This window comes from Protobothrops mucrosquamatus, unplaced genomic scaffold (genome assembly GCF_001527695.2).
Source record: "Protobothrops mucrosquamatus isolate PMUCROS unplaced genomic scaffold, P.Mucros_1.0 scaffold45, whole genome shotgun sequence".
Lineage (NCBI taxonomy): Eukaryota > Metazoa > Chordata > Lepidosauria > Squamata > Viperidae > Protobothrops > Protobothrops mucrosquamatus.
The window spans coordinates 2,476,247-2,489,621 of record NW_015386427.1 but is presented as its reverse complement, the minus strand read 5'-3'; the positions used below and the strand labels follow the sequence as shown (position 1 = coordinate 2,489,621).

The following is a 13,375-nucleotide window of genomic DNA, read 5'->3' as shown; positions in this document are numbered from 1 at the left end:
ATGGTTTAGTCCTGTCAAAGGAGTTTTTGGTACTGAACGTATAGAACATATCTTTATGCCCTCCTATTTCCTTCAGTTTTATAATTTTGCTTTGGCACTGTTCTCTGTTCCCATCAAAGCATTCAAAAATATAGTCAGAGGGCGTTTTGTTTTTTTTAAAATCAGGTTTATATGCAGGCTGGGAAGCAGAAAATCAAATAGAAATCTTTAAAAGGATGGGACAGCAGGATGCTGACAGCATTGGAATCCAACCAGAGGAAAAGACATAAAATAATGATGAAATACTTTGCCATCTTGTTTTGAGTAAATACTTTGTGTCAGATTTTCTCAAAGGGAAAGATGAAGAACACAGTATGGGTCTGATGATTTTTGGACAATTAAAGAAATATATTTGTTTTCCAAGCCATCACTGCTGCTTTTTTTTTAAATAGAATCATAGGACTGGAAGGACTTGGAGGTCTTCTAATTCAGCCCCCTACTCAAGGCAGGAGTCTAAACCATCCCAGTCAAATGGTTGTGCAGTCTATTTTTAAAAACTGTTTATTATTATTAAACAGCTTTGCTATATATACCATTCTTTAGGCAATATATGATTAAGCTCTAAGCATTTTGTTTGATAGTCCATTAAAATAAGATTTTTTTAATCCTAATTTCAGAAGCTCAAGAAACATGTTACTGTTATTTAGCTGTTTAATGAAAATTCTTTGATCTAACACTTACAGTAGAAGAATGTTTCTCACCTTGGCAACTTACAGATGTGTGAATTTCAGAATCCCCAGTCAACATGGCTGTTGCTAAGAATTTCTTAATTTGAGATCCATGCATCTGGAATTTGGCAAGATTGGAATTGTTATACCAAATTCTGCTTCTTGGGGGGGGGGAAATCTCTGCATTTGTTAACACAAAGATAAATATAAAACCAAATTTCACTGAATTTAGAGTATTTTGAAATAAAATGTATTTAGATTGCAGTACAACGCTGCATTCCTGAATTTGGTGAGGTACACATTCAAGGAGAGAGGGAGGGAGGGAGGGAGGGAGAGGGAGAATATTATGCAAACTTAAACATATTTCATTTTGTTTTGTAACTAACTACATGATACTTCTCACTCCTATAAAGTTAAATACATATCTGTTCACTCCATATCCCATCTCTTATCTACAAGCGAATTGTAATACATCAACTTTTCAATCCTGGTGCCAGATATCTTATTTTAACCTTAATCAAATAAACCAGTTTTCTATTCTTTTCTTTTACTTCTAACAGTCAGACTTAATCAAATGTTATCATAAAATTTGATTTCTGTAAAATTCTTCATACAGATTTCTTCAAGTCCTTAACAAGCCTCTTTTGTCGATCCAATAAGAAAACATTTTTCAGTTCATTCTCTTGGTTTATCAACTGACAATCCCCTTTTAATTTTTAAGACTTCAGGCACTTTCTTTTATATAGCTAATAAATCAGGGGTATCAAACTGCTGGCCCGCAGGTCGGATGCATCATGCCGAAACCGCGCCCATCCCAGCTCCAGCAATGGGGGAAAAGTCGCGATAATGAAGTATCTTTTTTCCAAATTATTCTCTTGGCCTGTCATTTATAGTTCTGCTTTCAGAACTTTCTCTGTCTTGTCAAATAAAATTTGTTCCACATCTGTCATTCCTTCATTACCATCTTTTAGATATACTCTGTCCATGGAACCAGACATCATTACTGACAATATTGATACTGAAGTTATTAATTTCTGGCATCATTCTTGAAAGATCTCCTTTAATATTTCCAATGTTATAATTTTTGTGACATTTTGTAAATCCTAGTATGAACTGATATTAAGAGCAAGCTCGTGGAGTTTTTTTCTCCTTAAAATCTTTAATCATCTATAGTGTCCCATTTTTACTATAATATCTTTGTTATGATTTTTAATAACCAGAATGGCCAAAATAAGTGTGTTTCCTATGAGAAGTTGTTTATTTTTATATTAATTCCTAAATCTTACAGTAAAAGATTAATAATAATAATAATAATATATTATTATTATTATTATTATTATTATTATTATTATTTCAACCTTCCCTGGAACCTCCAGTAGCTCAGGTTGGGGGACGAGTCCGTCCTTGGGATGTGGTAAAGTCTGTTTACCGACAGGTCAGAGAAGAATTTTTGAAGGTCACAACCTCGTAAGTGGCGAAGACCTCCGTCCAACAACCACTGATTAATTGTTCTAACTGTCAGGAGGTTTCTCCTTAGTGCTAAGTTGCTTCTCTCCTTGATCAGTTTCCATCCGTTGCTTCTCGTCCTGCCTTCAGGCGCCTTGGAGAATAGCTTGACTCCCTCTTCTTTGTGGCAGCCCCTGAGATATTGAAACACTGCTATCATGTCCCCCCTCGTCCTTCTCTTCGTTAAACTAGACATACCCAATTCCATCAACCTTTCCTTATATGTTTTAACCTCCAGTCCCCTAATCATCTTTGTTGCTCTTCTCAGCATCTTTTTTACATCATGGTGACAAAAACTGGATGCAGTATTCCAAGTGTGGCCTTACCAAGGCATTGTAGAGTGGTATTAATACTTCACGTGATCTTGATTCTATCCCTCTGTTAATGCAGCCTAGCATTGTGTTGGCTTTTTTGGCAGCTGCAGCACACTGCTGGCTCATATTTAAATAATTGTCCACTAGGACTCCGAGATCCCTCTCACAGTTACTACTATTAAGCAAGGTATCCCCTATACTATACCTATACATTTGGTTTTTCTTTCCTAAATGTAGAACCTTACTTTTTTCACCATTGAATTTCATTTTGTTAGATAGTGCCCAGTGTTCAAGTCTGTCCAGGTCCTCCTGTATCTTAAGCCTGTCTTCTGGAGTGTTGGCTATTCCTGCCAGCTTGGTGTCATCCGCAAATTTGATGAGTTCCCCATCTATCCCCTCGTCCAAATCATTGATGAAGATGTTGAAGAGCACTGGGCGTAGAACAGAGCCCTGGGGCACCCCACTATACACTTCCCTCCAAGTAGATGCGGTTCCATTGAGGACCACACGCTGAGTACGGCCGGTCAGCCAGCTAGCTTAGGTAGACCACCACTACGACAGATTGGGTGTAAAAAGATAGAATAACTCATCATCCAACACTAGATGAAATAGTTTACGGAATGACTTCAGGTTCATTTAATATAGGTGTCGTAAGGAGACTAGGTGATTAAAACAGTGAACCAGTTTCTTACGTATAAGGTTTGTCTGGCATGATCTGTTTTTGACAAACCCATGTTGGCTTTTAACTTGTTGCTTTATATAATAGTTTTAAAGTTCTTAAGCTTATAGTTTGTTCTTTTGTTCAGATTAAAGAAACTTGACCAGGATAGTATGTTATGTGCTACCTCCTCAATAGCTGCTGCCTATAGTCATTGCTTTTTTATGTTTTCAGTTTGAAAATAGTATAGCTCTGGGTTTGCTGGAGAGCATAAAAGTCAGAATCATTAATCCATTCAGTCATTATTGTCTTAATTCACCTGAAAGAAGCTCTCCAAGCATCCAGGCTAATGTTTTCTGAGATCTCATAGCAGATTTAGCATTTAGGTCCCTTTGTATACAGAGTGTATAAATGCTAATATTCTTCCTTGTTATTACTACATGGCTTACTCCTTGGTTTTTGTATAAACTTGTGAGTTATTTCATACAGATTTTAAATCTTTTTCAGAAGAGATTGCTCCTCAGGAAAGTACCTATAATGGTTCGAGTGAGCAATAAGTAAAATACTTTTGTTTCCATTGGTTTATTTGCTTTGCAGTGCTTTTATAAAGGCTTCAAGTAGGTAAGAGTTAACTTCCTTCATGCTTTCATTCATGTGTGCAAAGACTTTAAGCTGATACAAGTAGGAGTATGTTTGGTTAAGCAAAGTTTATTCCATGAGAAACTGACCTACTGGCATTAAACATTTGCTATTCAAAAGTTTCCCATCATAATGTCAGATAGAAATATTTTCAGTTGGAGAGGCCCAAAACAAATATACCTTATTGCTCAAAATCGGAACGACAAATGCTAGGTGTTTTAAGTAAAAGACATTCCAATGTTAAATAAATTATTTTAATATGCTTGTAATAGTATAATTTTAATCAAAGTTAATTTTATGGATTGTAGTTCTGCTTTAATGCTCTGATATATGATATATATGAATTGGGGACATTTTTTATTATTTGGTCAGCAAATTTCACTTGTTATTGTAGTATAAGGAAAAAGATACATCACAAATTAGTTTCCACCAGTGAGATCTTTATCCCACCAGCTAGACCAGTAATGGTGAACCTTTTAGAGACTGAGTGCCCAAAAACTGCCCCTCGCCCCCAGCCTGCCCCTGCCTGCCCCCACCCCGCCCACCCGCAGGCCACCCACTGCTTCCATGGCCCGCCATAGCAGATCGTCCAGGTAGCCCTGCAGTGGCATGGTGGCCACGCCCTCTGCGCCCCGCAGCATCATCTGTGCCCAATGGGGCACAAGGGTGGAGTGTTGCCCCTGCTGCCCAGGGCTGCTGGTGAGGAGGGGGCCGTGGGGGAGGCAGGCAGGACTGGGGTGATGGCATGAGTGCCCACAGAGAAGGCTCCAAGTGCCGCCTCTGGCACTCGTGCCATAGGTTCGCCACCACTGAATAGACAAAAGCAAGAATGTAAATGTAGAAGTAGCCAAATGAAAGTTCCCTATTCCTCCTTTATGGTCAGAGGAATAAAATATTTTGTTTAATGTCTACTTTTTATTCAGTATGGACAAGGAATAATATTTAAAAAAAAACCTCAAGTCCAATCTGGTCTCCACATATAATGAATTTCAGCTCCTACAATTCCATCAGCAGCCCTCTTCCTTCATACATGTTTGCATTACATTTGTATGTGCTTTTCATTTTCTCTTTTGGCAGATCCTTTTGATTATAAAAACATTATAATACCTAAACATTAAGAGTTTAACAATGTTATACTTTTTAAGGCTAAAACAACAAAATTCATATGGTGATTCTAAATCTAACAAATATATGGAGATGTAACTATAAGCTGCCAGAAAAGTTATTTTTGTTGTAGCAAAATGCCCCACTGCCTAAGGAATGAGATATCCAATGTGGTTGTAATACGGAAGAACCATTTCCACAAAGAAAAGAACCACATATGCAAGCAGAACTTTATTTTCAGTTTCCCATATTGCATAGGCAATGAACAATAGCAATAAGCGGCAGCCCTAAAAAGTACAAAGCAAATTTCAACTGTACATGATTTCTTATCATTCATGTAAATAATTATTTTGGATAAAGGCCAGAGGGTTTAATCTTACTCTTTCTGTATTTTTTTTAAAAAATTGTCTTCTAATAAAAACAGAACCCAAGCAAACCTGTCTCTAATTAATCTTCATGGATTCCTTATCTTGTTTCAAGGTTCATTACCAATCAGAAAGGGTTGACATAAAGATACAGAATCTGCATTGTGAGGGCACATCCAGTCTTCATTCTTAGATTTTTCTGAGACCAGCTACATGATATTCTTGAGATGGCCAAATAAATGTGAGACAATCTCTGTTATACTTGGATGTTCCATTTATTGTAGAGGAGTTCATATGTGTATTTGATCCTTGTATCTGCTTACATTTCTATGACATTTGAACTCAAGATTTTTTTCCCAGAAAAAAAACAGCCAAACTGGGGGTTTAGAGACTACTAGCAAGGAGTCTCTTAACAATCATGGGAGAGACAAATTATATTATTCATGTGGTTTCTTCTTTGATTAATTTATAAACTTATGTTTCCTTTATTGATTAGATAAAAGAACTTTTCCCAGACAATTGCTGATGCATAAAAATGCTTTCCTGACTAACCATCTGACTAAGTAAAAGGTTGCTTTAAAGCAGATAATCTAGAGCAGACATGTCAAACTCACGACGTCGTGTGACGTATCGGAATTTTTTCCCCATTGCTGGCAATGGGGTGGGCTCGGTTAACTCATGACGTGTCCAGCCCATGGGCCGGCAGTTTGATACTCCTGATCTAGAGCCTTGAAAGATAAAATAGATTAATCCTAAACCTAAATGATCTACTGTACTACCTGGTGGGGTTACCAGAGGGGCACTCCTTGCAGTATCTGCTATACTGTTTATAACAATAAATTGGATAATTTATCTGTTATAATATAGCTTTTTTCATATGTAGCTTAGTCAAATAGTCAGGAACTTACCATTTATCTTCATAGTATAAGACAAAATTAATAATCCCTAGGTTTTACTGTATCTTGAGCACAACTGAGTTAGTCATACATATTCTTTATGGGTACCAGCTCAGATCTAAGGCTGAATCAGGCTTCCCTTTGATCCCCAACACCAGGGGTCCCCAACCTTGTCAACTTTAAGACTTGTTAAATGCTAGCTGGGGAATTCTGGGAGTTGAAGTCCATAGGTCTTAAAGTTGCCAAGGTTGGGGACTCCTGCCCAATACCATTCCTCATGTTCTTTGTGCAGTACTCTTTCTAGCCTTCTAGTAATTTCTTTTCTTGAACTACTTTGTTGGCTTCTTTAACTAAAAAATTCTCTGGTAAAGTGTCATTCAGTCCAAATGCTTGATTTCTTATGTGGCTTGGTTTCAACTGCCAAGCATTTTAGTGCCTGGTAGGAAGCAACATCCTACATAAGTTGCTAGTTTGAGGCCTATGGTTGTAGTGGTCAAGATAAGAATTTAGAGTATTCAGGAAACACTATCTAAGATCTCAAGCCAAGTACAACCATTCATCATCTTTAATTAAATCTATTTTTATATAATTATTGTGGCTCCAAGATCCCTAATAACAGTTAAGCCTCCATTCAAGCTTCCTATGATCATTTCCAGAACCTGTTGTACAAGAGTCAAATTGCATATATATTCATGCTAGTTCTTTCTGTACAACATTGTTCTCTAGAGTGCCCAAACAGGCTTGACGATTTATATGTTATAGCAACTTTATTTCCTGTTTCCGTTTTCACCAACATTTGAGTTTTCTGTTGACCTGCAGCAATTTATATCCTGGCATTTTTATCACGTTTCCACTCCTTAGTTGATGAATGCTCACTTACGCATCATAATATCAAAACTTTTAGAAAAATAGTGTTGAAGGATTAAATTGGATACCATTACAGTACATGGACTTTGTTAATTATTCCCCATTTTTAAAGTGCTTTTTCTTCACTTTGCTAAAAGATAGTTTCTAAATTATGTAAATAAGAACATGAAATATTGTGAAAAAAAATCTTTGTTGTTACATTCTGTATAAATACATACATGAATAATGGATGTACAGAACCATACATAGAAATTAAATAAATAGACAGTGGTGCATCATAAAGCCATCATTTGAATCACATCTTTTTATTAGTTTTTTTTTCCTTTTCTGCTTGATATCTCAAGTATCATCCAACAGCATCTTTTCTGGTCATACTCTTTCACATGGGTGTTTATAAATAGGAAAGGGGGGAGGGAAACAAACATAAATCATAAAATGTTTTGAATTAGCATGGTAACATATTAGAGTGAATGTCCAAAATAAGGAGACGGGGTCAACCACAACAGAAGGCTAATAAGTGCTCATACATCTGTTGTATGTCCAAATACAGATCTGTATTATGACATGCGGTATTCATAATTTCAGATATTCTCCAGATGCACATGTGATCATAGATAGTTTTGCAGTTTGAACATTCATTGTAACAAATAAAATTCTTTTTTGTAGGCTGCAACAATGTTCCATAATTTGAAGAATCCTGCTGAATGCCAAAGACTAAGAATAGGAAGGATTAGAGGGCAGGATTGTGTGGATGTTTTTTTCCTTTTATGCAACACGGATAAATGGTTAAGCAATAATTGAAGCAATATTCAGGTCTCAGGGAATCCCTGCATTAAAATAGTAAAAATTCAAACACTTCACAATATAGTTCACTTCTAACCTACATAGTCTTTATACAACAGCAAATCCACGGGCTTGCAGTTGAATTGCAGCATGTAATAATTCTCACCATTGTAAGCACCAGGATTGCGAATCTGCAATTTACTTATTTCAGTTACAATGCCTCAAAGCAAATCTAGGGTTCTCCTGTTGAGAAAAGATGAATTAAGCCCTATTATGGATATTTATTGAATTCTGAGGTTAATGTCTGAGTATCTACATATACAATACTTACTATGATACAGCTTGCTTATTCTATAAGAGAGGGAACTTTTTTGCAGCCAAGGCTTCAGGGAGCAGAGCAGAGCAGTGCAGCCATGTGCTATGGTTACAAGGAGAGGTATATGGAGCCTGGGGTTGTTTTTCTTTCATTATGAGAAGGGACGTTTAAGAGGTGCTCTATTATTAAAGTAATAAGTAACTTCTTTAGAGGTTATCTTTACCTCTAAATATCTTTACCTCTAAACTTCAATTGTCCTGAGAAAATCAGCAGAACATTAATATGTCAGATGTTGATGTGTGATTGAGGGGACTTCAGAGGGTAAAGAAACAGAATGGAGGTCTCCTACTCCTTTTTCAAATGCTTGATAGCTCTGGAGATTTTTATGCTGAGATGCCAAAAAGGTAGAATTTTGGAAACTCAAGAAGAGGGAAACTCACCTTGTTTCTTCATGGTTCATTTTGGGCAGTAGGCCAAGCAAAGCCCTTTTTAGGAGTGTCTTTGATCTCTTCTGGTACTTAGTTTTCATTAGTGTTTTTGTGTAATGAAAATGTTTGTATTGGCTTTAATTCATCCATAAAGTAATTTGGACACTTTTTTTCAGTTTCTGCCCTGCCCACTAGTGGCTAACTCTGAAAACTGCCCTAGGAAATAGTATTGCCATCTGAAGAAAAAAACCTACTGAATCATTATTTGAAAAAAGAAAAATACATAACTTAGGCAAAATGATTTATAGAGATGGATAAATCAGGAAAGAAATGCAAAAGTATGTAGCCATTTTACCACTTTTAATTATTTTTTAAATAAAAATGTGGAAGCAGGATTGGATGAGCAAAATCAGAAAAACAGATAAACAATTATCAACAAATTTATTTACTTTTTTCCCAACCAATGAAGCCATTTTGTAATCTGAACCGTCAATATTGCTACCACTTTAAAGCAAAATTCCATCACATTCCACAAACTGCCCAGGAATTGCAACTTCCTGCCAGTTTTCTCGTTGACTTTCGTTGTTGGAAGTCAGCAAGTAGTTATAAGAAGATCCTTACTTAATGACTTGTGATCCTGGTTTAACAAGGGACTGTTGGGATTACTATTGCTAGGCCATATTGATACATAACCTATAGATAGTCCTCAATTTACAACAGTTCATTTAGTGTCAGTTCAAAATTACAGCAGCATTGAAAAAATGCCTTATTACCATTTTTCACACTTATGACCATTGCAGCATCCCCATGGTCACATGATCAAAATTCAACTGCTTGTCAACTGACTCATATTTATGATGGTAACAGTTTCCCAGGATCATGTGATCATCTTTTGTTACCTTCTGACAAGCAGTCAATGGGGAAGCCAGATTCACTTAACAACCATGTTATTAACATAACAACTGCAGTGATTCACTTAATAACTATGATGAGAAAGGTCATAAAATGGGACAAAATTCACTTAACAAATGTCTCATTTAGCAACATAAATTTTGGGCTCAATTGTGGTCCTAAGTTGAGGACTACTTGTAATGTTTTACAATTGCATTGCTAAGCGATGAAAATTCTGGGCCAATTTCTGTTGAAAAGTGAAGTCTATTTGTATGCACCCTATTCCTATAGATTTATTTTTAAAAAATCTGTGAATGATTGTATTTGCTTTTTACTGTATGACTAGAACCGTAACATCTTTAGAAGAATTGCAAAAAATTTTCAGCTGCTGTTTATTTACACAGGAAAACATTGTCCTACTTTTAAGATTACATAAATATACAATATTTTCTTAATCTTGTTTGGTATGCATATCTTTATGTTACATATGACACCAATAAAGTATCTATTTGTGTGTGCATGTATATATTAAATGTATTGCCACAAAATGACATAGATACACACATACTCATTTAGTAGTTCTGCAATTTGGAATTAAAATAGGTATTCCTCTCTTACCTATTCCTGGTAAGGTTAGCATTTGTAAAGAAATTCTATTTTCTTACCATTCACATTAAAATTAATTGCTGGAACCAGTATTTTTTTTCATTGACAGAACTTTACTGCTTGGTGTTTATAATAAAAATTTGGTCAAAGTGATCCTATTGGTCAATATTAATCCTTAATTACGAATATAGAAAACAGAAATGATGACAGCTGCTTGCATTATTCTATTATTTACCTTTTTTAAAAAAAGCGGGATTAGATTTTAACCAGATTTCAATTCAAGTTATTTTTAGTTTAGTTTTTTTCTCTCTCGTTTTTATTTTAATCTTTATGCTTAATTTTTAAACTCTGTCTGGAGCTTGGCGGTTCAGCAGAGACCACATGTTTTGCTTACAGAAAGTTTCAGGTTCAGTCCTTCATGCTATGAATAGAGTAGAGTAGAGGCGAACAAAACAGAACAGAATAGAATCTGAAAGGGAGCTGGGAGGTCTTCTAGTCCCTGGACTAGACTATACCATTTCAGGCAAATGGCTGTCCAGTCTTTTCTTTAAAACCTGCATAATGAAGAGTACAACTTCTCAAGGCAAGCTGTTCCACTGATTAATTGTCCTCACTGTTAGGAAGTTTTTCCTTAATTCCAGGTTGCTTCTCTCCTTGATTAGTCTCCATCCATTGTCTGCTTCTAGGACTTTCCATACCCTTCTGAGATTCGAACCTGGGCTGCTTGCACGTTAGGCAGCTGTGTTGACCCTAAGCCACAGGCTCTTTCTCATTTGTCACATGTATTAGGGAGGGAAGAGACCAGGGGAGGAGATTTATCATGAGTGTTTGGGGTTTTTTTTGATGCACCCTGTCAGCCCAAAGATTTCTTCCTCCCATTATATATATATATATATACTAGCTGTACCCGGCCATGCGTTGCTGTGGCTCAGTCTGGTTAAATGGAAAAGAAAGAAAAGAGAAAGTGCACGTTTGTAATATGTTTAATTTCACAATGCTTGTGGGTATGCTTTTACGTCCAACAGATGGCGCTGTTTTTCAAAAAAGCATGTTTTTACCTGTCACAGGTGTGACATCTATATAATAGTAGGTATATAAAAACACGTGCGTATTCGAATGCAACGTTGTGTCAAAATTTCAAAGCAATCGGTGAAGAACTTTCGGAGATTTAAGATTTTGAACAAACGAACATTTACATTTATATATATATATATATTTGTTTTCTGAGGTTTTTGCGGGTGTTTGTATGTAGGTCTTTGCTCATTCGGGTTCTCTTCCAATTTTACGCGGGAGAGAACCCGAATGAGCAAAGACCTACATATATATATATATATATATANCAATATATACGTGTATATATATATATATGTGTGTGTGTAATTTTGAAAACTGATAGCTCATGCATCAGCATGGCTGCTACATTCCTTCGGACTTCCATCAAATGAAAATCATGAATGATTTTATGTCTTTTCTTAACATGACCACTTCCTTCCTTCTCCCCCACCCCCACCTTTTTTCTAAATGGGGTGGGATGGTGGTGGAATAAACCTGCTTGTTTGACCTTACTACTTAGCAATATGCTTTTTCAATACCATAGCAAATGAGAATTGTTATTTCTCAGTAGAAAAAGTTACTTTTATAAGCTTTTGATTTATAAATTTTTATAGAGAGGTGTTTTATTAGGCTTTGGATTCTGAGTTGTTCTATGTATCCCAATATGTAATAATATAGGTTCTGGCATTCCTTGAAAGAAATAAAAAAAAAGTTTCAGAGTTATATATCACAAGCAGATGTTTAATCAAGGTATCTAAGTAAACTGGTGATGTTTTATTTTCTTCAGTTGCCCTCTCATACAGAATTTTGGAAATCTCATGACATATAGCTACTCGACATTTGACTGTGGAGGTTAATTACCCAACATTAACTTTAGAGGTTAATTTCTTTTGGTTTCCATATCTGCCTTTCAGACTAGAATTTAAGGCTGCTGTATTGGCAATTCTAGAGTTTCTCTCATGGCTCTTGTTTGGATTAGAAATGTTTTTTGTTAAACATGAATTTCCCTTTCCTATGTAACATATTTGCTAGATTTTGTCATGCTGTGAGGTGGTTTCCAGTGAGTTAATCTGTTGAAAATGCTTTGTTATTCATGCCTGGCTCAGGATTAATAATTCTTCAAGAACTAGTATGAGTCTTGCAAAATTGCCAATTTAATACAAGGGCTTTCTTAACTGCAGAACTTGGGGAGTTTCCTCAAATTAACCTGGAGTTTTGTGCCTGTGGTTTCAGTAACCAACATCCATCAAATTAACCCAAAGTATTTGTAATTGTCACAGAGAAATACATGCACCAAATGACTTTTTTAAAAAAACACACTTCAAAACCTCTTTTTAGGGGGGATATAGTAAACAAGGATTTTTTTTCTACCTCAGTGAACATGCTGATTTTTTTTCTGTCACCAGGTGGTAGAAGTTGGCTGAAAAGCAGCTGTCTAAAAGTTCAGTACTGAACTCTGGGAGCAGGAGGCATTGGACGAGGTTCAAAATGTGTGCTTTGGGACAGTGAGGAATTGAAGAAACTGAAGTAACTAGTATTGGAAAACATGGGAGAATGCTGGATGGATGATCTTCAAATATATTTTAATTACTGGACTGAAAATGTGTGTGCTCTTTTTTTTTTTTTAGGCCACTTTTCCGTGGAAACTCTGATGTTGATCAGCTAGGAAAAATCTTTGAGTAAGTATTAGCTTCTTGCATTTTCTGTCAAGATCATTTGCCCGATAATCTTAACTTTGTTTTAATGATAGTTTTTGGGGTATTTTTGTAGTTGTTTTTATCAGGCTGTCAGCCGCCCTGAGTCCGCAAGGAGAAGGGCGGGGTATAAATTCAAATAATAAATAAATAAATAAATAAATAAATAAATTGATTTTTTTTTTTGTTTAATAAGTGTACAGTATTCACTCATTTTGTTACACAAGAGTCCAGATACTTCCTTCTAAGCTGTCTTACAGTATTCTAAGATGATTGGATCTGGAGTAAGATACATGTAAATCCCACTGATAGCAGTGAAATATGGTTAGGCAGAAATAATTTCCATTCATTTCAATGGGAACTGCATACAATAGCCTGGATCCGACCCACTGCATCCTTTAGTGGAGAAAATTAGATCTTCTCCTCTCAGGTTTTCTTCAACAAGACTTTGTATCAAGTCTGAGTATATGGAGGTCACCAAACTTTATTGCTTTGTTTAACTTTTTATAAGTTTTAGTTTTTAAAGTATATCTTCTGCCAGCCTTGCT

At 35.9% G+C, this 13,375-nt stretch overlaps 1 protein-coding gene across 1 annotated transcript in view; it reads left to right on the top strand.

Annotated features, from left to right (window-relative positions):
* CDK6 (cyclin dependent kinase 6) overlaps positions 1 to 13,375 on the top strand; it is a 109,059-nt gene that overhangs the window by 78,376 nt on the left and 17,308 nt on the right. The window contains exon 6 of the mRNA XM_015811570.1: positions 12,762 to 12,812. Within this exon, the coding sequence (XP_015667056.1) occupies positions 12,762 to 12,812 (51 nt within the window). The remainder of the gene's footprint in view (positions 1 to 12,761; positions 12,813 to 13,375) is intronic.